The 26,965-nt window shown below is 43.8% G+C and overlaps 1 protein-coding gene across 1 annotated transcript in view; it reads right to left on the bottom strand.

Moving 5' to 3' along the window:
• The window catches only part of RAPGEF3 (Rap guanine nucleotide exchange factor 3), a 270,982-nt gene extending 267,607 nt beyond the window's left edge, over positions 1-3,375 (bottom strand). The window contains exon 1 of the mRNA XM_030198304.1: positions 2,514-3,375. Coding sequence (XP_030054164.1) covers positions 2,514-2,597 — 84 coding nt within the window. The 5' untranslated portion in view covers positions 2,598-3,375. The remainder of the gene's footprint in view (positions 1-2,513) is intronic.
• Between the last annotated feature and the right edge of the window lie 23,590 nt (positions 3,376-26,965).

Below are 26,965 nucleotides of genomic sequence, written 5' to 3'. Positions count from 1 at the left end.
AATGCAAAAGGAGCCAAATAAAAATTGAGGGGGGTCTTTTACTTAGACAATCTGGTGCTTTTAGCTCGTGTTAAAAATAGGCGCGCGCTAAATGCGAAAGACGCCCATAGGAATACATTGGCATCTTTCGCATTTAGCACGTGCCTATTTTTAATGCGCACTAAAAATGCCAGTGCGCCTTAGCAAAAGACCCCCCTGAGTGATCAATTTTTAACTGTAAACAATTTTTATTGAACAAGGAAATAAAGTACAAAAATTCAAACAGAAACACGTGTTGTTCAATGTATTACAATTTCACGTCTAACCCAAACTCCCCACCGCCCACCCCACCCCACCCTGCACATTCGACAGAGTTCAAAATTGTGAAGATTATCAATCTTTAATTGGATCAAAAAAACTAAACAGCAAACGAACGACTAGTTTAAGTAAAGATATCAAACGGTTATAGAATGATGAACATACAGCACTACTCCATTTATATCTGCTTTACTGAATCACACCCCATCCCACCCTACCGTAACCATAACTGTAAGTTATTACAGAGATGACCTGTTGTTTGGACGCTTATGACTCCAGGTCATCATTGGACTGGTAACATCTACTTCCTAACCCCTTCCCCACCCCTGAGTGATCAATATTTGGAATTGTGCAAAAGTGACATATTAAGGGGATCTTTTACTAAGCTGTTTTTTTGCTTGCAGTGGAAATCAGCTGGTGGAGAAATTATTTGCTGTAATCATCAAGCGTTTGATGGATTATTCAGACTGGGATAGGAACAGAAGGAGATTGACTGCATAAGCAGTGACTTTTATCTTAGCATTAATGGTGCCTATCCCCATAATACTGGAATTCTGTCTAATTGCTAATAGCCGTTCCAAAGCCAAATTAAAGAGTAGTGGGGAGAGAGGACAACCCTGTTGTGCTTCTTTTAAGTTGTATTGGGTTGATAATGCTATTATTAAGCATGATTTTTTTTTAGGTTGGTGAATGATAAAGGATTTTAAGCCAATTCGAAAAAAATTATCTAGATTGAACCAGTTTATGATCTTAAAAAGATGTTGGGTTAGAACTGATGTGACGGAGCCAAATGCATGGGAATTAAGATAAGTAATTGGCCAGAGTCACTGATTATTGAACTGGAAAGCAGTGTATACACACGGTAATCCTGTCTCGTATGGATACATGAGATTGCTCACCAGAGATTTGTGAGCATATGGTTACACTGTGGAGTTTTTTTTGGCGTGATGATGGTGCGCCGGGCTCAAGTCTAATAGTTGGTTAATTTCCGGCTTGCTGGGTGGCGATGCTGAAGCCTTTTTTCTCCACTTAAAACTTTAAAAATGGTGGCAATTGATCTCTATTGGAAGTGAGCTGTTTCCTGTACCCTTTTTGTTACACAGTGAGTGTGAAGCTGTGTTTTTGAGTTTCTAATTAATAACAACATATGAGCTTGAGTGAATTAATAGTCACTTAAAAAGATAAGGCCATTCTCTTCTGTCAAGGCTTTTTCAGAGTCAAGTGATAGAGCTACACAAGATTCTGTGTTATTAGAAGACCTGGGGTATTTTCATGGATCCATTTTTTGCAGTGGTTGTAAAGGCCTACAATACAAACTAACGCATGCGTCAAACTTCTCTTACCTGAGTACACAGTTATGGAACGCATTGCCCCGCAGCTTAAAAACTACTTATGAACTAACTAACTTTCGCAAATCCCTGAAGACCCACCTTTTCAACAAGGCATACCAATAAGAACAGCAACTATAAATGCCACACATCGCAACCTTACCTATTATCAACAAGGTTTTTGCTTATATCTGCTTGTCTGAATTTCGATTACGTCATTTTCTATGGCTTCTTCACCTTACCCATTATCAGTAATGTTTTCTACTTACACTTGTTTAAATTTCGATTACGCTATTCTCTATGTAATAATAACTGTTATCTCCTAAGCTACTATCCACCAATAACGATACATTGTAAGCCACATTGAGCCTGCAAAGAGGTGGGAAAATGTGGGATACAAATGCAATAAATAAATACCTTTGTGCCTAGCAGGACATACTCTAGAAGGCTAGGTTGTCATTTATAGTCTTATGCCAGCACTATGAGTGTGCCACTTTTTCACGACCTAGTCCTGCCTTTACCTGGTTGCATACCTAGCTCTAAGGCCACACAGACAGACAATCAGCCTGACAAAGACCGGAACCCTCGCCTCCCCCCTTCCAAAGCATAGAGCCAGTTGGTGATCCTGCTCGGGTAGGGTTGCAGATTTTCTCAACAAGCTGCTCCAGTCCTGGGTTTACTCTACTGCACACACAAGCTGGTAGGTAGTCTGACTTTTCTGAAGGCATGAAGTGGGGAGTTAAACACAGGACAAGGATCAGACTGTTAGGTAAAACAAGAGGCAACTCTGCCTGTACTCAGCAGGCTACTTCGTTCTCCCTTGCTAGAGACTGGAATGTGCCGCCCACAAAAGACATCATAAAAGTACAAAATGTTTAAATACTGTACCCATCGGATGCCTTGGATCCTAGGCAGCTCCTCAGGGTCCCGCTCCAGCTGGATCTGGTAGGTGTAACTCCTGAAGAAATGCATGCTTCGGCTTGTAGTCCAGTCACATTCACTGTGAGCCACTCAAAAAGCCTCTTCCAGAGACTAGACAGGTGGCAAAGGTCGGAGAGGTACCCCAGACATCCTTTTCCCAAATCCTTCAGAGACAGAGAGAGAAAGAAAACTGTCACTCACTCAGTCCGGGACCCTGCCTCTTCCACAGCCCTCATCACCCTGAAAAAAAGGAGCCAATGCAGAGAGCTTGTGAGCAGATCAAGAGAGCTCCAGCTGTAATTTCGAAAGTTTATATAGTTCAGAATCAACTGCTAAGACCGGTTTCCTCCGTTCTGTGCTGTGAGTTTCCCATGGACTGTATTTTGTCCCGCGACTTTCTGTCTCTGGGATTTTTTTTTCCAGTATATATATAGATGCTGACTGGACAAAGCAGCCTTCCTCAATGGCCGAGTTCACTCGCAGTCAGTGACATGCAGAGTTGGGCGCGTATTATTTCTGGTCGCTTAATGCAGCCTGAAACGCGCGCACGTCCCTTTCCCTTTCTGCTCTGCTCCAGGTCCTCGTCTGCCAGTGCCAAGGCGGGAGGGGCAGAGGCATGGAACCGCCACCTGGCAAAAGGCAAGGAATGATCTGGGCTCCAAACTTTTCCGTCCGGTGAAACCTCAGCTTCCCTGGGTTATCAGCGGCTCCGCAAACCCGAGCCCCCTCCGTGGCACGTACACTGGAAAAGGGGCGATCACTGCCTAAACGTTTACAGGTGTCTGCGAGGCTGCCTCCCTTCCCGCTGCTCCGAAACCTGACTCTCAGCCTCGCGCTAAACTAACATTTGCCTGACTTTTCATGGGGAGAGCCCTCCCAGGCTGGGCTGGGAATACGGGACACACCTCCTTCTCCTCTGTGTGCGTGTGTCTGTTATTTACCACCAGGTTTTCTATAGCCAGTGTCTTTTTTCTAGCAAAAAAAAGTGCCGGTACTCAAATTCCAGGCCACCCTTCAGGAGTGGGGTGATCACTGAGGGACCCACCCCACAATAGCCAGGCCCCCGGCAACCAGTCACAGAATCTATGACAAGGCAGAATTGGTCAGGGGCCCCCCCCCCAGAGATTGGGCCAGACCCGAGACAAGGCCGTCCCCGGGCCCACCTGCCACCGGGCCCTCTGCGCTGACCTTAAGCGCCTCACCTTTGAAAGCGCAGCAAGCAGCGGCAGACCACTCCTTCCTTCCGTGTCCCACCCTCGCGGAAGTTACGTCAGGTGAGGGCGGGACACAGAAGGAAGGAGTGGTCTGCCGCTGCTTGCTGTGCTTTCGAAGGTGAGGCGCTTAAGTTCAATGCCAGGGAGCGACGGAGGGTGGGCGGGCCGGGCGGCGGCAACGGCCCCCCCCCCCCCCCCCGGAGGCCCGGGCCCGGGAAATTTTGTTTCCCCGTCCCCCCCCCTCTCGGCAGCCCTGGAATTGGTGTCTAGAGCCTGCGCTCTTTCATTAAAACTTGGGATCCATAGGTCAATTTTAGCAGGCAATGGAAAAGGTGCTGATACTCAGTACCCCCCCCCCCCCAAAAAAAAAGACCTGTCTAGAGCATATGGCGGCAGGGAGAGCTGTGCAATTTTCTGTGCGCAGTCGCCAGGGAAAGTTCATCAGATGGACACGGTGGCATGGGCAAGGCTCTGGTCAGGTCCACTCCTGGTTATTTTCCCCAGCATAGAGATTGGCTTGCATTGATGGACTGTCAGCAGCCAAAAAAATAATAAGAAGGATCATAATTATTACCCTCATTACCCCACACAGACGTCAGGTGGGAACAGGAAACAATGATGGAAGGGGTTTAGACAAAAACAGGGAGGTAGATGGTGTTATACTGAGGATGTCAATCACACAGTGCTCTTCAGGACTGTAAATGAAGGGTTTGAATAGTAGGGGACAGAAATGTGATGGAATATCCATCAGTGGATGGTTTTGAGGTTCATAATGTTTCTTGAAACATCAGCTTACAAGCAGGTTCAAAGACCGGATGGTTTTAAAAGCAGGTTAAGCACACATCTGTCTGGGATGGGTTAGGTGCAGTGGATCCTGTCATTAGGTAGAGGATAAAGTCGAGGAACTCGTGAGGGCTTCCTGTTCTGGATAAACAGTGTGGTTGCTTTATTGGACTACTTGAATGCACATAAATACATGCTTTCCCCACTCTTTTGATCAGCTTTTCTAGCTAAGACCTCCCCCCCCCCCCCCCCTTTCCTCAAGTCAGGAGCAAACGTTGGCAGTGCTAGAAAATACAAGTGAATCATAAAAGCATTTCAAAGCGTGTGTGTGTGTGGTAAACAGTGATCATGTGTGTGAGAGAGAAATATGTATGTGTGTGAATGCAAGACAGGCTGTATGGGGGAGAGGGGGACAGTGTCTGAGAGAATGTGGGAAAGCAGGCTTGGGACATGAGTATTAGGCACTGTAGTCAGACCATCAGCTTTGGCTCCCCCTTCTCTCCATTAAGGGCCAGGTTCTATATATGGCATCCAAAGAAATTCAGCGCTGAACAAAACCGTGCTTAGTGCTATTCTATAGACCTTGCCTAAAATTAGGCACAGTTTATAGAACATGTGTAGAGGCCGTCCAGTGACTAAAATTTTGGCATAGCCATTTATATCAACTAAAACCTTATGTAAATTATTATTATTATTATTATTATTATTATTATTGTAACCTGCTTCTCACCGGCCTCCCTCTTAGCCATCTCTCTCCTCTTCAATCAGTCCAAAACTCTGCTGCGCGACTCATTTTCTGCCAAAGTCACTATGCTCACATTAGCACTCTCCTTAAGTCACTTCACTGGCTCCCTATCCATTTCCGCATTCAATTCAAACTTCTCTTATTGACCTATAAGTGCATTCACTCTGCCGCTCCCCAGTACCTCTCCACTCTTGTCTCTCCCTACGCCCCCCCCCCCCCTCGGGTACACTGTTCTGTAGATAAATCTCTCTTATCTGTCCCCTTCTCCTCTACTGCAAATTCCAGACTCCGTTCCTTCTATCTTGCTGCACCTCAAGCCTGGAATAGACTTCCAGAGCCTGTACGTCTAGCCCCGTCTTTGGCCGTTTTCAAGTCCAAACTTAAAGCCCACCTCTTTACCACTGTTTTTGACTCCTAACCACTGCTCACTAGCCCTGTCCTTTTATCCTCACCTCTTTATTCCGTTGCCCTTAATTGTTCTGTCTGTCTGCCTGTCTTATCTAGATTGTAAGCTCTTTGAGCAGGGACTGTCTTTTTTTGTGTATGATGTACAGCGCTGCATATGCCTTGTAGCGCTATAGAAATGATAAGTAGTAGTAGTAGTAAATATCCAAGACTTATTTAGGCGCGGCTGGGCCATATTCTATAACAGTGCGTGTAAATTTTAGGAACACCCATGACCCAACTATGCCCCTCCCATGGCCATGCCCCTTATGATCCACATGAGCTACTACTGAAAAAAGTGTGAGCAAAATCTAAATAAATAAATAAAATATTAGAATTTACATGCAGCACTTTACAACGAGTACGTATGAGATCTATCTGCATGCAATAGAAGCAGTGAATGCAAATAGATCTCATACATATTGTGGAAATCCAGGAAACCAGGTTGGGTTGTGGACCTCGAGAACTGGATTTAAGGACTCCGCCCTGTGAACCTTCAAATTGGCACCCCCTCTTCATTAGCTTTCAGGCTCTTAACCCCCTCTCCCCAAACAATTAATAACAATCATGGTCACCCCAACACTACTCCTTTCGGGATGATCCTGTTGTGCATAATTGGACATCAACTTTTAAATATAAAATTTTGTTTCAAATTAATAGACACATTAGAGCAATTTCCAAAACTACTACTACTACTACTTATCATTTCTAAAGCGCTACTAGACGTATACAGCGCTGTACACTTGAACCTTTTAGTTGGGTAAGCAGGCTATGTGAAAACTGCCTAGCCTGTCTGCAAGTAAAGGGAAAGGGAAATGGGACTTGATATACTGCCTTTCTGAGGTTTTTGCAACTACATTCAAAGTGGTTTACATATATTCAGGTACTTATTTTGTACCAGGGGCAATGGAGGGTTAAGTGACTTGCCCAGAGCCACAAGGAGCTGCAGTGGGAATCAAACTCAGTTCTCCAGGATCAAAGTCCACTGCACTAACCACTAGGCTTCTTTAGGCTTGTGTGGGCTTGTGTGGTTGGCAGGACCTGTTGTTTTAGCTGCGCTTTGCTGTCCTTCCTCCCCTCTGGAAACTGGCACCCTAGGCCTCTGCCTAGTCTCTTAAAATGGTCCCAGTGGAGGGCACCAGCTCCTTGGCAAAAGGATCAGCAGTCAGAAGCCGGATCACTAGGCCTAAAAAAGCAGATCTGCTGCTGTGAAGAGCCTGTGCACGAGGGTCAGAAAAAAACACCATAAAAACTTGGACATGTGCAACACTGGCAGAAGAACTGAACGCAAGGGGGCAGAGAAACAAGAGCAGAAAAAGCAAAGACGGGGGGGGGGGGGGGATAAGTGGAGGGCAAAGAAAGCAAAGAGGAAGGGGAAGGAGAGAAAGGATGGGGGGGGGGGGGGCAAGGGGAAGCAGAGAGAGAGAGAGAGAGAGAGAGGAAGGAGACAGAAGAGCCATAGGGAGACCAAAATGGCAGGGGAGTGAGGGTAGAGCAGGGTCAGAGAAGCAAGGGAGAAGAGTGAGAGAGGGTGCAAGAGAGTAAGCGGATTGTGATAGAGAGAAAGAGGGGCAGGTTAAGAAGAAGAGAGGATGAGAAAGAGAGAAGGAGCAGGGGAGCAACAGGTGATGTTGCTCAAGGAAAGGCAAAACATCAGAAGTACAAGTGGTGAGATGAGGATAAGATCAGACTAGCTGGTATATCACGTCATAATAATACTGGAAGCTGAGAAGAAAAGTCTTAGGTGGCAAGCTTAAAAATGGAAAATCCCCAGCTCATATTGAAAATCTGATGCTATGTAGGTTAAAAGTACAGTCGCCACTTCAACCAGGTCAACCTCAATTGGTACATCCAGGTCTCCCCATACCCCATTGCATACAGGGAGTTGTAGTTCTGATTTCTGAGAAAAACATAGGATTGCTCTTCTGTGCATCCAGATGTATTTCAGCCTCTTGAAACAGGTTGTCCTGGATGAGGTGCTACCCTAGGTGCTGGTTTGACTCAGGGGGGAGGGGATTTGGGTTTAGCTCACACCTTTTCATTAGTAGCTCAAGGTGAGTTACATTCAGGTATTCAAGTACATAAGTGTTTGAAAGCCTTCTTGGAAAAAAAAAAGTAAGCCCAGCCAACCTGTTCTAATATGAACAAGGGCACTGCTGTACTACGGATCTCTGATTCACCAGAGTTAGTTATCAGATGGCTCCATTTCATTAGGGACAGGCTGAACCAGTCCTAGGCTTGTAATGCTGATTTCCCTAAGAATATCAGAACTATCCTTGCTTGTAATGGAGAAAAAACAGAACTGGCTCAGCCTTGTATATATATGGCCGCCCTTGCTCTCAGTAAAATACAGGTCAATGGCTCAGGCTAAAGAGCTAGGCCTCCACAAGCAAATGGCCCATAATAAGAGCTGGGCTTCTCTTAAAAATCCAAAGTCATCTCTGATACAAAATACATTTTTCTGCAGCACAGGCTGAACTGAGTTCTCAGGGAGCTGGCACGGGAGGGGGTCCTTTGCTCTTATAAACATGCCTGGGACTGGCATCAGTGAAGAGTCATGAAAGATGTTTTGGGCTAATGAAAGTAGATAAGGGGGTAGATGTACGTAGTTAGAGAGTACTCAGAGGGAGGGGGAAGCTGAGAAGAGCAGAATGACCGATTAAGTCATCTCACCAGCTGTGCTTTGCACCCCTTTTGTGTATAGTTAGAACCTGGGACCTAATGAAGTCACCCTTATCAGTTCCTTATCAACTGATAAGGGATAGCAAGTTCTACTGACAAAGCTGGATCCCATTGGAATCCATTGGGTTGAGACAGTATAAAGGAAGCACCCCAAGAGGTGTAAGAGGCAGACGCAGAGGCAGATGCAGATGCAGATGCTGATGGAGGAGAGAGACAGAGCACCACTGAGAGTTGGTGTGTCATGTGATTCTGTTCCACTGTATGATTGACTGAATTGCTGGTATCCTCATTATTGGGTAATGTATCAATGCTAATTAATACTAGTAAACTATATCTCTTTAGCTAATTAAAACTGGGTTCCTCTTTAATTACAGACTTAGCTACGGCTGAGTCTGTACCGAACTGCCAAGAGCAGATTCAAGGTTGGGAAAGCTAGATATTTGGAGGGCATATGTAACTTTGCCCAGAGAGATGAGACGGGCCACTGCTTCCGCTGCCTGAGTAGCAAAGGCAGATTCTGAGAAAATAAACAGCCTCTCCCTGATGACCTGGAGTCATGTGTTCACCTTAATTTATATGTACAGAGATTCTAGGTGCATATTGATACTCATACGGTTGCTAGAAATAAGCATCCCTTTGCTTATTAAAGCTGTTTGGTGCTTCTCCTGTTTGGCTTCTAGCTTGGATCTTCCCTCTCTACTTGGTTATGACTTACAAGCAATTTCTATTTACAACATATTATTACATAGTGAAAACAGAATTCAAAGCACAGGCTGTGGAAAAGAACAGTGGTCCTTCGTGATCAGTGTAATAGACAGGGAACCAGGATGTTTTGGGTGGTGGTGTTCAATGACCAGGAGAAGAAGACCTCGGATAGGTAAATACATAATCAATTTATGCATCTAGCTTCTCCTACATCTGCACGCAACGTTGGAATGCACTGCCGAATGCCATAAAAACAACACACGATATGGCAGCCTTCCAGAAACTATTAAAGACTTACCTGTTCAAAGAGACTTATCAAAAGGATCCTTCTTAAAAATATGACACCAATACTGTACCAGAACTAGTTAACATTGTATTACTCTTTTTTGGTTACTTATCACAGCGCTATTATTGAACGCTTTTCACTACCCTTGTTCTCAAATACCTGAAATGAATTGTTTATCTATTTTCTTCTAATTTTACTGTGTATTTTCTAAATTCTTTACTGGAATATTACTCTGTAGTTCTATTCTGGAAATGGCGATCACCCCCACGGTATTTGTAAGCCACATTGAGCCTGCAAAGAGGTGGGAAAATGTAGGATATAAATGCAGAAAATAAATAAAATAATTATTGCCATACTGGGACAAACCGAAGGTCCATCAAGCCCAGCATCCTTTTCCAACAGTGGCCAATCGAGATCACAAGTACCTGGCAAGATCCCAAAACAGTACAATACATGTTATGCTGCTTATTCTAGAAATAACTGTGAAATTTATGCAATTCTAAACTACTTGTCACTATACATGTCAACAACTCTATGGTAGATAGAAAGATCTGGAGTCAACTACTGTTATATTACTATAGGGAGAAGTCTCATATATATAGTCACTGGGTAATCTTATCTTTTTGCTGAATGGTGAGAACACTTTTGTGACAGTTTGTAATTACTGACAAGACCCCCTTCCTCCCTTCAAATGCTGATAATTTAAAGTGAAATTTTTCTTTTTTTGTTAAACTTATCTTCTTTTTTCTGTTTTTTCATATATATTTAAGATTATCAGCTGCTGTTATTAGCAGTTCCTACTGTCGTTCTTATGTGTATCAATCTGCTCACATAACAGTGCATATATATATATATATATATATATATATATATGCTCATATAATCACACAAATAATGGCAGGCTGATAGTGGTCACTTATCGTGACTCTTTCCGGTGTGAGTAAATATCTTCACACCATATTACAGAGTCTTAACTTCCCGAATCTTCATACCCCGACAGGAGTCTGTTTCGCTATCCAGCTTTGTCAAGGGGGATACTGGAACCTCGGGTTTCACTATGCCGCCTTCTTCTATAGGAATAAAATGGGCCCTGCTGCAGATAACTAATCTTTAGTAAACAGGGGGGTTAACCCTCTGTGACTCCTCAGGTTAAAAAAAAATCTCCTTAGATTGTGAGCCCACTAGGGGCAGAATAAACTGCATATAATACATAAATTGCCTTGACTGTACCACAGAAAGTGAGAAACCCTGTGATAGAGGATACCATAGGACAAAAACAGGCAACCCTAGCCCTTAAGTATCACAAGCTGGTTTGGTTTTTAAGATATTATGTGTAAGGATCCTTTCAGGATTCTCACTAGCCCAGTTCTCCCCTGCAATCAGGACCATACCAACTTAGAGTAGAGAGGGGGGGGTGTACTATTCTGCCATGGTATCCCCCGGTGGGATGGTTGCAATACTTCTATACAACCTTATACAGTTACAGTTTATTCATTTCTTGATATACCACATATCATGAAAAATATCTAAGCAGTTTACATAATAAAATGGATTTTAAAAAAATGATGCCAACAAACTTATGTTCTAACTGTTAGTTGTAACAATGAGATGCTGTGAAAAGGAGTTGTTGATTTGAAGATCGTGTTGGAATACATTGCATTACATCGGGATTTATCGTCCACTAATACCTCAACAGTTCTAAGAGGATTCCAATCAAAGAAGCCAGAACAAACTTCTGGGCAACAGCTTAAATTAAGAACAAACTAAATACAAAATTTTCTAAAGAATGGGTTTTCAAAAGTTTCCTAAATGACACATAAGATTGAGCTAAAGAAAACAGCTCTGCAACCCGTCAAAAATACCTAGACTTTTTCTCCCTTTAACATTAGGAAATGTGAAAAAAACTGTCGCTAATATGCCTTTAACGGAGCAAAACAAAAGTGTGCAAGCTTATAATTTGGAATCTGCCCTTGCAACACTTTATAAAGAATACAGGCCAGTTTAAATAATATTCTGGCAGTAATTAGTAGCCAGTGGACTTTAAAATAAAAAGGGAGGACATGATTGAACTTAGATAGACCAAACATCAATCTGACAGCCGTATTCTGCCCCGTTTGCAGTCTCCTTAACATACCCTTGGAGCATCCTAAATAAATCAAGTTACAATAGTCCAAGCTTGATAGCAACAGAGAGTGAATGAACCGTTCATAGTGATTACTGTCAAAAAATGTCCTAACAGTACGGAGTTTTCTCATTAAAAAGAAACATCTTTTGACTACATGATTTACCTGTGGTTCTAAAGAAATCAAACTATCTATATAGTATGTTTATGGTATAAGCAGTGGTGTGCTGGTAAATATTTAACGATGCTCTCTCTCTCTCTCCAGGCATAGCCAGCCCTGCAGTTTGGGATGGGGGGGCCAAGAGTGGACTGGGGGGGCAACATATTCCTCTCTCTACCACCATGCCTGTGGGGGCACCCTAGGCATATTTTTGCTGGCAGGGTTGCCGAGCCCCACCAGCCAAATAAATTGACTGCTGCATCTCACCGCTGCTTGTTTCTGGTTCCATGCAGCATGCTGAGACTTCTCGCACATGCTCAGAGCATGCTCAAGAAGTCCCGGCATGCTGCTCAGAGCCAGAAACAAGCAGCGGGAGGCAGAGCTAATTGTTAAAGTAGCCATGACTCACAAAATTCTTAAAAATTTAACAGCTCTTGAGAGCTGCTGCGAACCGACTCCAGCACACCTCTGTGTATAAGTAGATCCGATAGAAATGAGGGTCTTCCAGACTGTAGTACCTGATGAATAGTAACTGAAAGTTTATAGATGATTCAAAAGCTAATTGGCAACCAGTGTTCAAAGACAAAAAGAGGAGTGACATAATCTTTTTCTTATTATACAGTAACTTTACAGCTGTTTCTTTACAGCTGTTTTTTGTATAAGTTGTTGTCTCCTTATTTGAGATAGAGGAAGGCTGAGGTATAAGGAGTTACAGTAGTCTAGTATAGTTATTACTAAAGTAAAAAGTAATGTTCAAAGACAAGAATGTTCAAGTATGGATCAGATTTGTCAAAATGTGTAAAAACATTTACTGTTTGATAACTGAGAGCAAAGTATCAAAGATAATTCCTAGAATCCTGACTGTTTCCTTGAAAGGGACTGCAATGCTGTGTAGCATAGGGGAAGAATAAGTGAGTGGAGAAGAGTGAACACGAAATATAATAGCCTCAGATGTGGAAGGATTCAGCTATTTTGTCAAGCTTAGAGGATATTGTTGTCATGGTATGTGGAGAAGTTGAGTGTAAGGGAACTAAAATCTGAATGTTGGCGGCATAAATAAAAAAATGTGAAGCCGAGAGAGTGAATGAGCAAGGCTAACAGTGCTAGGAAAATATTTAAAAGGATTGGTCCAAGGATGGATTCCTGAGGCACTCCTGAGTTGAGAGGTTTCACTTGTGATGATGCAGAGTTAATATGAATGAGAAAAGAGCGGTTAATGAGATAAGACTTAAACCATCATAGAACAGTACCACATATTTTTAATTTGGCCAAATAAGAAGGATAGAATGACGGACAAGTTCAAATGCTGCTGAGAGATCTAGAGTAATCAGGATAACATCTCTGTTACAGTTATAAAACACATCGCTAGAATTGTAGAGTTCAAGGAGTGATCCCATGGAAGGTAGGAGCAAAAGCTGGTTTGACGCATGTGGAGAGCATTAGTCTTGTCCAGATAGTCCACTAACTGTTCAGCAGCTAGCTTTTCTGCTATCTAGAAATAAATGAGACTTAGATATTAGATAATAATTTGAGGGGGAGGAAAGATTCCTCTTTATGCTCTTACAGCATGGGAAAAACTCCAGCTTGCTTCCAGCAATCAGAAAAATGACCACTTGGAAGGCTTGTCATCATCAATGAGTAGAAAAGGAAGTAGGGGTACGAGAAAACACTTTAAGAGAAAAGCAGGGAGTGGGTCAGTAAAAGCAGATGAGGAGTTAAGGGAGAGAGCAATGTGAGAGATATGTGTGTGGGGGGGGGGGGGGGAGTTGCTTAAAGTGGTAAAAGAAAGGAGGGGACATAAGATGAAGCTAGAATATGGTAGATTTAAAACAAATAGGAGAAAGTTTTTCTTTACTCACCTTCTTTCCTCCTCGAAATGCACCACCTGTTCCTCTGATCCCATCCCCACCAACTTACTAAACACCATCTCTCCTACTGTCACCCCCTCCATCTGTCATATCCTCAACCTCTCTCTCTCCACTGCAACTGTCCCTGACACCTTCAAGCACGCTTAGTCACACCACTCCTCAAAAAACCATCACTAGACCCTACCTGTCCTTCCAACTACCACCCCATCTCCCTCCTACCCTTCCTCTCCAAGATACTTGAACGTGCTGTTCACAGCCGCTGCCTTGATTTTCTCTCCTCTCATGCCATCCTCGATCCGCTTCAATCCGATTTTCGCCCTCTACACTCGACAGAAACAGCATTCACTAAAGTCCGTAATGACCTGCTCCTTGCCAAATCCAAAGGTCACTACTACATCCTCATCCTCCTCGACCTATCCGCCGCTTTTGACACTGTAAATCATAATTTACTTCTTGCCGCACTGTCCTTATTTGGGTTCCAGGGCTCTGTCCTCTCCTGGTTCTCCTCTTATCTCTCCCACCGTACCTTCAGAGTACATTCTCATGGATCTTCCTCCACCCCCATCCTGCTCTCTGTTGGTGTTCCTCAAGGATCTGTCCTTGGACCCCTTCTTTTTTCCCTGGGCTCGCTGATCTCATCTCATGGTTTCCAATATCATCTTTATGCTGACGATACCCAGCTTTATCTCTCCACACCAGACATCGCTGCGGAAACCCAGGCCAAAGTATCGGCCTGCCTATCCGACATTGCTGCCTGGATGTCCAACCGCGACCTGAAACTGAACATAACCAAGACTGAGCTCATTGTCTTTCCACCCAAACCCACTTCTCCTCTCCCTCCACTCTCTATTTCAGTTGATAACACCCTCATTCTCCCTGTCTCATCAGCCCGCAACCTCAGAGTCATCTTCAACTCCTCCCTCTCCTTTTCGGCGCATATCCAGCAGACCTGTCGCTTCTTTCTCTATAACATCAGCAAAATTCGCCCTTTCCTCTCTGAGCACACCACCTGAACTCTCATCCACTCTCTCATTACCTCTCGCCTTGACTACTGCAACCTGCTCCTCACTGGCCTCCCACTTAACCATCTATCCCCCCTTCAATCCATTCAGAACTCTGCTGTGCGTCTTATCTTCCGCCTGGACCGTATACTCACATCACCCCTCTCCTCAAGTCACTTCACTGGCTCCCGATCAGATACCGCATACAGTTCAAGCTTCTCTTACTAACCTACAAATGCACTCAATCTGCAGCCCCTCATTACCTCTCTACCTTCATCTCCCCTTACGCTCCTACCCGTAACCTCCGCTCACAGGACAAATCCCTCCTATCAATACCCTTCTCTACCACCGCCAACTCCAGGCTCCGCCCTTTCTGCCTCGCCTCACCCTATGCTTGGAATAAACTTCCCAAGCCCATTCGCTAAGCCCCCTCCCTGCCCATCTTCAAATCCTTGCTCAAAGCCCACCTCTTCAATGTAGCTTTCGGCACATAACCATTTACCTCTATTCAGGAAACCTAGACTGCCCCAATTTGATTGACTGCATACTTTGTCCTTTAGATTGTAAGCGCCTTTGAGCAGGGACTGTCCTTCCTTGTTAAATTGTACAGCGCTGCGTGACCCTGGTAGTGCTTTAGAAATGTTAAGTAGTAGTAGTAGTACTTAGACTCTGGAACTCGTTGCCGGAGAATGTAGTGACCTCAGCTGGCCTTACGGGGGTTTGGACAGATTCCTGAGGGAAAAGTCCATTGAACATTATTAATTTTTTTTTTTTGGGGTGGGAGGGTTGCCGGGTTCTTGAAGCCTGGATTGGCCGCTGTCAGAGACAGGATGCTGGGCTTGATGGACCCTTGGTCTTTTCCCAGTATAGCGGTGCTTATGTACTTATGTGCTTATGTACTTATGAGTTCTAATAACCATATATAAGACAAAGAGCAAGATCCTCCCGTCCAGGATTTGTGTGAAAAGTAGTAGTTTTGTTTAAGACTCAGCCTTTGGGCCTACTTAGGTCCAGTGTGAAGTGGATGTAAAAAGGCAGTGTTCTTCTTCCCACTATTGAACTAAGGAATGATCTCTCAAAGCCAGGGACAAGGAGAAAGAAGCTCCAGTCAGGAGCCAGGGCACTGGAGGAGGTAATATGTGCAAGTTAATTCCTAAATTCTGCTTGGAAGTTGGAAGAGGATCCCTAAAAAAGACAGATTGGAAATAATTTGTCCAGAAGGGGAAGCCCTACTTTCAGTACAGACTGGTATTTAATGAAAGGGATGACAGACATAGACATTCATCGAGACTTGGCCTTTTGGCTTAGGTCAAGTGTTTAGTAGATCATATATTGATAAATAAGAACATAGGTAAAGAAAGTGTGTGGAGTACCCAGGACAGAAAGATTACTTACCTCAAAGCAACATTTGGTTTGCTCTTTTCTTCAGTAAAGTGAGTTGGAGCACCCCATATCTGACTCTTGAGTGGCGATTTGAAGGAACCTCAACACCTTAGCTCCTGAGACTGAGGAAATAAGAACCGCGCTTACAGCAGCAAGTCTCCTGGGACCAGCACACTTACAACCAGGATCAAGCTAACTAAGCACTGCTTTGGAGCCTCAGAACCACTGAGATTGTTGTACCACTTAACAGAAGAGATTGTAAGTGAATTTTCATTGAAACCCACTTATACTACTTGCTACATTGTTAGAGGAGAGTTAAAGAAAGGATATGTGCATATTCTCACAAAGAGGAAAGGATAAAAAAAGACTTTGTATATACTGTTTATTTACTGCCTCTGATATTCTGATTGTCTCATTTATTAACAAAATAGTAAAAACTAGTTTCTGACACAAATGAAACGGGCGCTAGCAAGGTTTTCCTCGGAGTGTGAATGTTTGAGAGAGTGTGCACGAGATAGATTTGCATACAATGAAGGTTTTACATACAATGAAGGTAGTGCATGCAGATTTCTCTCATGCATATTACTTGTGGGTATTCTGAAAACCTAACTGGTTAGGTGTGTCCGAAGGACTGCATTGATAACCCCTGGTTTAACGTTTGCCATAATTAAGGATTTATTTCAATGGTTCCCAAACCTGGTCCTAGAGGCACCCCAGACAGTCAGGTTTTCAGGATATCCATAATGAATATTCATAAGAGATTTGCATGCAGTGGAGGCAGTACATGCAAATCTCTCTCATGAATATTCTTTGTGGATATTCTGAAAACCTGATTGGCTGGGGTGCCTCCAGGACCAGGTCTGTGAATCACTGATTTATTTGAATAATGTTATATCTAGAGCTGCCAAACTAATTCCATGTCTCACTAAGGTGATGATCCAGTCCTGGTTTTTTACCTCCCACCTCACCATTGCCTGGCTCATTTCTTTCTTTTTTTTTTTTTTAAGTTCAAACATTTTATTGAATTTTTATAATGAAGAACAACCTGCAAACAGCAAACCAAGAGATAAGATTCACAGCAGCACTGCACTTTCTGAAATTAATTATAGAAACAAGGCAAGGCCCATGTTTTGAAATTAATCACATCTGACCATGAGAAACATTTCAATAAACACAATACACAAAGGTGTGTATTACTGGGTATTATGATGAGATTACAGGCACCAAGAGGTGCAGCTCAGGAGATTAATCTTCCCAGCTGTGTGTGCAATCTTTCTACCAATACCTTCCCCCTCCCCACAACACACACACAAACATGCCTGAACTTGAGCTCTAAGGCAGTGATTCCCAAACCTAGTCTTCCTGGAGGCACCCCAGCCAGTCAGGTTTTCAGAATATCCACAAAGAATATTCATGAGAGAGATTTGCATGCACTGCCTCCACTGCATGCAAATCTCTCTCATGAATATTCATTGTGGATAGCCTGAAAACCTGAATGGCTGGGTGTCAGACCTGTGAGTTCTTGTACCAAGTAGAGCACTGCTGAGCCCGGTACTCAGACCAGGTTCTGCTTGGCGGTCGGACAACCCTGGGTTTCAACTGCGCTGACCGTCGTTCCTCAGAGGTTGAGCCCCTAGGTGTGGGTGGCCTGCAGGGCTTACGAGATGGAGCAGGAAGCAGGGAGATGAATGTGACAGCCAGACAGGCAACAGGCAAGAGAGTGATCCAGGTACAGGCAGAGTCAGTAGGCAGGCAGCAGACACAAGAGTAATCCAGGTGCAGGCAGAGTCAGTAGGCAGGCAGCAGACACGAGAGTAATCCAGGTACAGGCAGAGTCAGTAGACAGGCAGCAGACACAAGAGTAATCCAGGTACAGGCAAGGTCAGTAGGCAGGTAGCAGACACAAGAGTAATCCAGGTACAGGCAGAGTCAGTAGGCAGGCAGCAGACACGAGAGTAATCCAGGTACAGGCAAGGTCAGGAGGCAGGCAGCAGATATGAGAGTAATCCAGGTACAGGCAGAGTCAGTAGACAGGCAGCAGACACAAGAGTAATCCAGGTACAGGCAAGGTCAGTAGGCAGGTAGCAGACACGAGAGTAATCCAGGTACAGGCAGAGTCAGTAGGCAGGCAGCAGACACGAGAGTAATCCAGGTACAGGCAAGGTCAGGAGGCAGGCAGCAGACACGAGAGTAATCCAGGTACAGGCAAGGTCAGGAGGCAGGCAGCAGACACAAGAGTAATCCAGGTCATTCTATCTTAGAACTAAGACCTAGATCCAAGATGGCCGCCTGAACCGGTCGCAGGTCTCCACATTCTGATTTTTTTTTCTTGCGAAATGCCGAAGCGTAGAGGCAAGTCAACAGCCACTGTTCCCCCAGGTCGACTTGCCTCCTCACAGGTCGGCCCTCTAGATGCATATCTGCGGAGACCGGAGGTTTTTGGAAGGTTGGAGGGCAGCACGCTGGCAGCGTCCGGGACAAACAGAGGAACTGAGACGCCGTCTGTATATGATGTCACCCTTAGCCCTGACCAACGAGCACCCCCTCCGCAACCCCAGGCTGTTCTCTCTCCGGTCTTGGCGTCGTCTCCGAAGTACCCAGGAATTGGGCCAACGGCGGAGCTTTTACTACTACTACTATTTAGCATTTCTATAGCGCTACAAGGCGGAAGGAGTTGAGAGCCCTCGCTCAAGCCTGGAAAATAGTGTTCAGCTTGCGGGAGGAAGATTGGCGGTTATTGCTAATTCAGAAGCAGAGAAGACAGTGGCCGAGGAGACACAAAGACAAGGTACTTTGATTTTCCTTCAAGATAAACCAGCGGAGATTACCCTGGAAAGTTTATGGGGCTTGATTGCTAATTTAGGGAAAGTACTGTGCCCACAAATATTGGACTTGGAGTTACGAGTAAAAAACTTAGAAAAAAAATGTTGAATCAATGGAAAGAGAGAAAAAAGAGTTAATGGGAAAATCTAAGACCTCAGTACAACAAGTGGAAAAAACGCAGGAGGTACAAATTAGTATGATAAGAGACTTTACTAATATGAGGAAAAAGATCGAAAATCTGGAAAACTCTCAAAAAGTAAACAATTTAAGACTTCTGAACTTTCCGAGAGCTGTAACTATTCCTCCAAGAGAAATGTTAGCCAGATATATGAAAGAAATTTTAGGATTCACAGATGAAAATTTTCCACCTATGAGTCAAGTTTATTATCTACCGCAAGCGAAATCTGGGCCCTCTATACAACAACAAGAGGAACCACTTGACATATCAGCGATTTTGGAGACACCAACAGAGGACTTAGTAGCCCCGGCCACATTGTTAGTAACCTTAGCTATTCCTATTGATAAAATTATGGTTATGAAGAAATATTTTAAAAATAGAGAAAAAGAATTTATGGGCTTTAAGATATGTATATTTCCTGATGTCTCTAAGGAGACTCAAAAAAGACGCAGACAGTTTTTATTATTGAAACCAGGAGTTCTCCAACTAGGTGCAACATTTTTCTTACGTTATCCTTGTAAGTGCATTGTCTGTTATCGATCAGTCAAATATGTTTTTTCTGAATCTGTACAACTTAGTGAATTTATAACTGCTAAAAGATCTTTGAAGTGAAAAGAACATGCTTGAATAGAAAAAGGGAAAACCCCAGACCGGTTTTTGTTTTCTTTAAAAATTGTTACTATATTCTCCGGTTATTGTAAATCTTGGATCTAATTTTGAGGACTAGTGTGTACTTGTCAGGATTCATTATATTTTTGGGGGGATATTTCTTTTAAAAATTACGGACAAATGTACCTTTTCTTTACCAGTGTAATACTTGGTGTATAATTTGAAATTAATAAAGAATAATAATAAAAAAGAGTAATCCAAGTACAGGCAAGGTCAGTAGGCAGGCAGCAGACACGAGAGTAATCCAGGTACAGGCAAGGTCAGTGGGCAGGCAGCAGACACAAGAGTAATCCAGGTACAGGCAGAATCAGTAGGCAGGCAGCAGACAAGAGTAATCCAGGTACAGGCTAAGTCAGCAACGAAGAACAAAGTAAAGGAGAAGCACATTACTGAGCAAGTAACACCTACCAAAGTAGAAGCCGAAGCAAGGAGTCTAGGGAGAGCTCAGCTGATAAAGTGCTGGTGTCTGACATCAGCAGGGAGAAGGGGCACAGCCATAGGACAAGAGCAGGGGAAGGAGGAACAGGAAGACCAATAGGAGAGAAGCAAGGGAAGCCAGGCAGAGGAAGAGCAGACTCAGGTGGGTGGAAGCAAAGCAATCAAGGAGCCTGCAGCCAGAGAAAAACTACAAACACATGGCTCAGGGCTGTGCAGATCAAGTGTGTGTGTCGACAGGACCCAGCACAGCCTGAGGACGCCACTTACATTGAGGTAGGGGACATGACACTGGGGCACCTCCAGGACCAGGTTTGGGAACCACTGTTCTAAGTAGAGTTGTCAACTGACTCCTGATTTCCCTGATAGGTTGATTCAATCCCAGGATTTCTCCATTACAAATATGGACTTGTTGTAGCAGGGCTTCTCAAACCTCTCTTGGGGATTTCCCCCCCCCCCCCCCCCCCCCCCCCAGCCAAGTCATGTCTTCACGATCTCCACAGTGAATATGCAAGAAATAAATACGTATGTATTGGAGATCCAGAATATGCAGAGATACCAAGTTACCTAGTTCCAGCTGGAAATTTTGGACCAGTTCTGGATTTCTCTCTTTTTTTTTTTTAATTTTAGTTTTCTAATTTAAATTATGTACATCACAAAAGGAATATCAAATTGTGATTAAAAAATATCAATACTAAATAATAATACAAAGTAAACAAGAAACATACATATTGTTGACCACAATAATGAGGAAAGATTTAGGGCAAAGATAAGGAAACAAATTTTAAAAAAGAAAAAGAGAAATCAGATGCACAACAGCCTTCCAGCTAACCTAGCCGGTCCATAACAGTCTACTAAACCTATGAGTGTCATACTTTAACTGTGTGACTCAAAGTTCTTTTTTTCATTGAGCTGGATCAAATGTATTATTTTTTAGTCCTACCAGTATATCTTATTTATCATCTAAAGAAACACTTGTATGACAGTTTTGGGTTGTGTTTTTAGTTTTTATTCTTGTTATTTATTTATTTATTTATTTATTTATTTATTTATTTATTTATTTGCAAAATTAAATTTGTAAGGTGTTCACCATGCAGAGTCCAGAACCACTGGGTGTTTGAGGGAGGGAAAACATGGAAGGGAAGGAGAATTAAGACCTAAAGGATCCTTTTACAAAGGCATGCTGAAAAATGGCCTGGGAAGTGTAAATGCGTGTTTTAGGTGCGCAGAATCATTTTTTGGCGTAGCTGTAAAAAATGCCTTTTTAAAATTTTTGCCTAAAATGGATGTGGAACAAAATGAAAATTTCCGCGTGTCCATTTTGGGTCTGAGAACTTACTGCCAGCCATTGACCTTGCGATAAGGTCTTACGCGGTAATCGGGCGGTAATGGTGTGCATGCATAAAATACTGATTACTGCCCATGCACCAGAAAATAAAAATATTTTCTGTCACGCATAGAGGACGTGCATCAAAATGAAATTACCACAAGGGTCACGCGGTAGCCGGGCGATAACTCAAAATTGACATGAGTTGGGCGCTCGTAGGCACTTGCGTGGCTTAGTAAAAGAGACCCTAAGTGATTATGGTTCTGTCAACTACATATCTTTTTTTTTACCTTACTACTGCCACTTTAAATATCTTGGGAAATATGATAGATAAGCCATTGAATCATCAGTAGCATTGATTCCTCCTGTTCAGTTTAAATGCTGTCTTACTGTGGCTCTGCTAATGTGGTCCCACATGACACTTTGGGTAATTACTGTGAAACACTGCCTGAAGGAAACTGTCACTTGATTATGCACCATCCTGTTCTATGAATTTTGGAATGGCATTTCCTCATTGGTGTAGTTTTGACTGCTTCATTTGGGGGGGCAAAGGATGTGGCTTGGCACATTTGCATATTCATTTGCATATATACATCTCATACATATTCATTATGGCTATTAATAAAATCAACAAAAACACACACACGCATCAGACTAAAATGCTGAACATGAAGCCAGCATATCAAAAACAATAGGGCCAGACACTTTATGAAATAACACAAAACCCTACAAAAAGACACTCAAAACCTATACAGAAAACTTAACACACAACAGTCTTAACCCACCTATGAAAAGACAGTACTATAAATTTTACACTGGATCCTAGAGCACATATATACCTGCTACTGGAAAACTGTAACAAGCTAGACTGTTACACATTCCTACACAAACACTGCATGCTAGCAGAATCCGTCACGTCAGTCACATATGCAGAACATGGACAGACCCTCATGTGATACAAAATAGAGAACCACAAAAAACATGGCCACAAACACTGAAATATAAATCTCTTCAAGAAAGCCAGACTCTGTAAGCAGTGCAAATACTGGTAAAAGAGAAACAGAAATGTATTTTCTCCTGTACTCTGCAAAATACAACAATAGAAAAAAATGTACATTTCATAAAGCAGGCACATCTTAGTCCTTAAAACGCATTGAATAAAAAGAATGCTTTCTTTTCTACCTTTGTTGTCTGAGCATTCTATTTTTCTAGTTGGTCTGGTCCCAGTCTCTTTTCCACTTTCCATGTATCAAGTCCTTCTCCTAAATTCTTTTCAAGGTTGACTTTCCATTTCTTTGCTCTTCTCTTGTCTTCCTTTCCTTCTCTGCATCTGTCTGGCACTGATCTTTCATTTTACGTGTCCCCCCCCCCCCCCCCCCCCACACCCACACACACTTGTTCCTCTCACTCTTTAGTCCTTAGTATCCATCAACCTACTGGCTTTGACCATCTCCCTCTCCAGCACTCCATTCCCAGTCTCCTAAATACATCCCCATCTTTCACCCACTTCATCATACGCTGTACTCAACCCCCTTTGCTCTCATCTATCCTCCACTGCATCTCATCACCCTATCAGTCCCAGCTCCATCCAAGTCTCTCCTTCCTTCCCTTGCCTCCAAGGCCACTCTTCTGCCTGTTACCTTTTACCCCATGCCCAATAACTTATCTTTCACCATCTTTTTAACCCTATTCTACCACAACTCAACCCCCTTCAGAGACTTATCCCTTCTCCTATACCCCTCACCAGTACCCAATCCTTTTCAATATCTCTTATCCTCTCTCCAGTCTTCCAGGTCATTCACATTATGTCTCAACCTTTTCCCACATCATCCCGTTTTCTTGCCCTTTTTCTCATATCCCTCATTTCACATCCTGCTTCTTCCCCTCTCCCACCCCAAGTCCCCATCCATCTTCCTGCTCCTTCCCTCTGCTCACCACCCCTCCAAGTCCCAACCTTCCCTCTGCTCACCCCCCTCCCAGTCCCATCCAGCTCCTGCTCCTTCTCTCTGCTGTGCCCCACCTCTCCCAGTCTGGGTTGTGCCCCACCCGCAAGGTCCAGGATCGTGCAAAGACACTTTGAGGACTGAGATCATTATCCTCTCCTCTGGTGCAGCAGTCTTCAATCGTTCTGTATTCCCGGCAGCGTTAGCGATGTATACACGCTGCCTTCGGTCTGCCCCGGAAGCCTTCTCTTCAACTTCCTGTTCCCGCATAGGTGGGACCAAGGGACCTGCAGAGAAAAGGCTTCTGGGGCAGTGTGAAGGCAGCGTGGATACATTACTATGCTGCCAGGAGCCCAGATAGATTGAAGACTGCAGCGCCGGAGGGAGGAAGAGAGGGAATAGACGGAATCACGATCGGAAATTCAGGAGGTGGCAAGCTGTTTGGGGGAGCAATGCCCCTCCTCGCCCTCCCCCAAGCTACGGCCATGCATTTCCTGGTATCCCACTGTTCTGTGGAATATAGAGATGGCATGAAGGGAAGGGGGGGAATGGGACTTGATATACCACCTTTCTGTGGTTTTGCAACTACATTCAAAGCAGTTATACAGGGTTAAGTGACTTGCCCAGAGTCACAAGGAGCTGCAGTGGGAATCGAACCCAGTTCCACAGGATCAAACTCTGCTGCACTAACCACTAGGCTACTCCTCCTCACATGAATCAGGAATAGAAAGTCTGAGCTGTCACCGAGTTAGAGACTCCTAATGGTCCTTGACGAAGTCTTTATATATTCTGTGCACAACTCTGGAATAAAACTCTGATTTTAATTATCAAATGCAATAAAGTTCAGAGAGGAAGGAAAATGGACAAGGTTGATGGATCCAAATGAATTCAACATGAAGAGCTGTAGGATGATTCAGGGAGATGAGAGCACTCTGAGACACCCAATGTATGAATACAACATGGACAGCTGTGATACCTCAGGGAGGGGGAATGTGAGGAAATGGGTGGGATATGGCAGGATTTCCTTAAGGGATACTCCTCACTGAGATTGGAACTGAGCTACCTTAGGAGGGAATAGCTCAGTTAACTAGTCTGGCTGGGAGGGCAGCGCTCAAGCAGAGAGCAGGAGTTAAAAGCCCTCTGGCAGGACAGATCAAGGAGACCCCAATAAAGAAGGTCTCCAGGAATAAGTCAAAAAGCCTATAAGGCAGTGGTGTAGCCACAGGTGGGCCTGGGTGGGCCAGGGCCCACCCACTTTGGACTCAGGCCCACCCAAAATTGTGACACTCTTGCTGTAGCTGGTGGGGATCCCCAAACCTTGCCAGCTGAAGATTTTCTCTCCTTGGGCACCAGCGCTCTTCCAAATGTCAGTCAGCGGCACTTGCCTGGAGACCGGCCCTTCTGCACATGCTCAGTTTTCGCACATGCATGTCCGTGTGCATTATGGTACATAGGCAAGCAGTCAAAAAAGTGAAATTACGTATGGCACAACATTTAAGCAACATTCATTTAAAGAAAATGGATATGCCATTAGTAGACCATTGGATAGAAAAGGGCCACACTGTGGAAGATTTTAGATTTGTAGTGTTATCGCAATTTCACGTGACAGAAGAGGGCAATATTCTTCACAAAATGATGTTTAAAGAACAAAGGCTAATATACAAATGGCACACGGTACAGCCCACTGGCTTAAACAAAGAGGTGGATTGGACAGGGCTGTGAGAGAGGAGTAATGAGGAGGAGCTTTGGGAATAGTGTGGATATATAAGCAGTACGCATGCGCCATTTTGCAGACTCCAAGGGAGGAAGCGCAGACCGATAAAGCAATTGGCATGGTATTAAGGTAAACTAAAGTAGAATATGTATTAGTCTGGTAAGATTATCTTTTCATGAGTATTGTATCCCCATGGTATCATATCTAATTTCCTTGTAGGTCAAACCCCTGAAGAGGCATTAGGGTGAAACGCAACGATTGCGTAGGGTTGACGGAACAAGAAATTTGATATTAGACTGTGGCAGCGGTCTTCTCAGAATGACAGCTAATGGAAAGTATATCCAGATCGAGATTTAAAGCATACAATTTTCAAGGGCAAACTTCATCTCAGCTGGGATATTACAGAGATCACACAAAGTTTTCGTTTGAAAGATTGGGATTAACAAAAATGAGGGGAAACTTCAACTCATCTGATGCAATTTGTTAGAAAGGTTGGGACAATCTATATTGTAGCCAGCTGTGGCTGAAGAAAAGTCATCATTTTGTTGTAGAAGAGAAAAGGCATTCTTGATGCCAAAGACCTGTGCGGGACTTTGAATCCTAAGTAGTAAGAAGTTAGTGGAATAATGTTAGCTATATAGACTAAAAGCTTGGAAATTGTTTATCCTAGAAATTTTGTATGTAACACATAGAGGAAGTCTAAGTGAATGTATAAGCTAGAAAGTATGTATGAGTGATACGACAGAATGGTGAGGTTAATTAGTATATGATGTTCACATGAGGATTACTTTATAAAGTGAGAACTGTTAAAATTTAGACAATAAATGCAAATTGAAATAGTAGAAAAGTAGACGGTGGTTACTAAAAGGCACCTGCATATTCATTGTGATATCTGAAAACCAGACCATTAATGGGCTTGAGACACAAACATACCCACAACAGGAAAAGAAAAAAACCCTACGGAAATGTAAACAAGAATCACAAAGTAGGGATTAGAAAATGGAATCCAATAAAGAAGAGTCTCAGTGGAAAGTGGCAATCGCAGAGTTTATTGAAGAAAGATTCAAATACCAGACTCAACATGAAGCCATGTTTCAGCAGATAATTGCCTGCTTCAGGAGCCATAAATCAGTAACTCCGGACTGTAGGTGCATGTGCACGGTAGAGCCTACTTATATTAAGGTCACAAAACTCTACTATTGTAGCAAGCCAGGCAAAAAGGCTAACAAGAGTTAATTTCATTGCTGAAAGTTGTATCGGCGTCTTTTCCCCCATTCATCAAGACACTGATACAACTTTCAGCAGTGAATAACTCGTTAGCCTTTTTGCCTGGTTTGCTATCTTAAGCTCTTCTAGTTGAAGACCTCCTCCAAAGACCCCAGACCCTTCTACCAAGCTTGGCAGTTGGTGACAGGGTTCTTGTGCCATCGCACCCCATGCCCCGGAACAGGAAGTAACCTGTTCCGGGGCAGAGGGAGCATGGAACGAACGGACAGCGCGCGCGGCCACCCCCCCCCCCCCCACGTCGTGCACCCGGGGCGGACCGCACCCACCGCCCTCTCCCCTAGGAACGCCACTGTTTGCACATGCTCAGTTCATGTATGAAAACTAAGCATGCACAAGGGTGCCAGTTTGGAGGCTCAGAAACCTATCTCTGACTGCTGAGCTTGGCAGAACGAGTTCTGGTACATCAAAGGAGGTCTTCAGCTCGTGGGGGAGAGGAGAGGGATGAAAGTGTGTGTGCAGAGAAGAAAATCCACCCATTTTGCCCACAAGCCCACCCAAAAGTTTGCCATCTGGCTACACCATTGGCACTATTAACTTTATAAGTCTAAGTGCTTTGAAAATATGCCTCTTGGCACCAAAGTTGCCTGCCAACCCATGCACTAGTGTAGTTCCTCACCTTGGTCATGTGTGCAAAACAAAGATAATCCCTC

Source organism: Microcaecilia unicolor, chromosome 3, assembly GCF_901765095.1.
Source record: "Microcaecilia unicolor chromosome 3, aMicUni1.1, whole genome shotgun sequence".
Lineage (NCBI taxonomy): Eukaryota > Metazoa > Chordata > Amphibia > Gymnophiona > Siphonopidae > Microcaecilia > Microcaecilia unicolor.
This window is presented reverse-complemented; position numbering and strand designations above follow the sequence as displayed.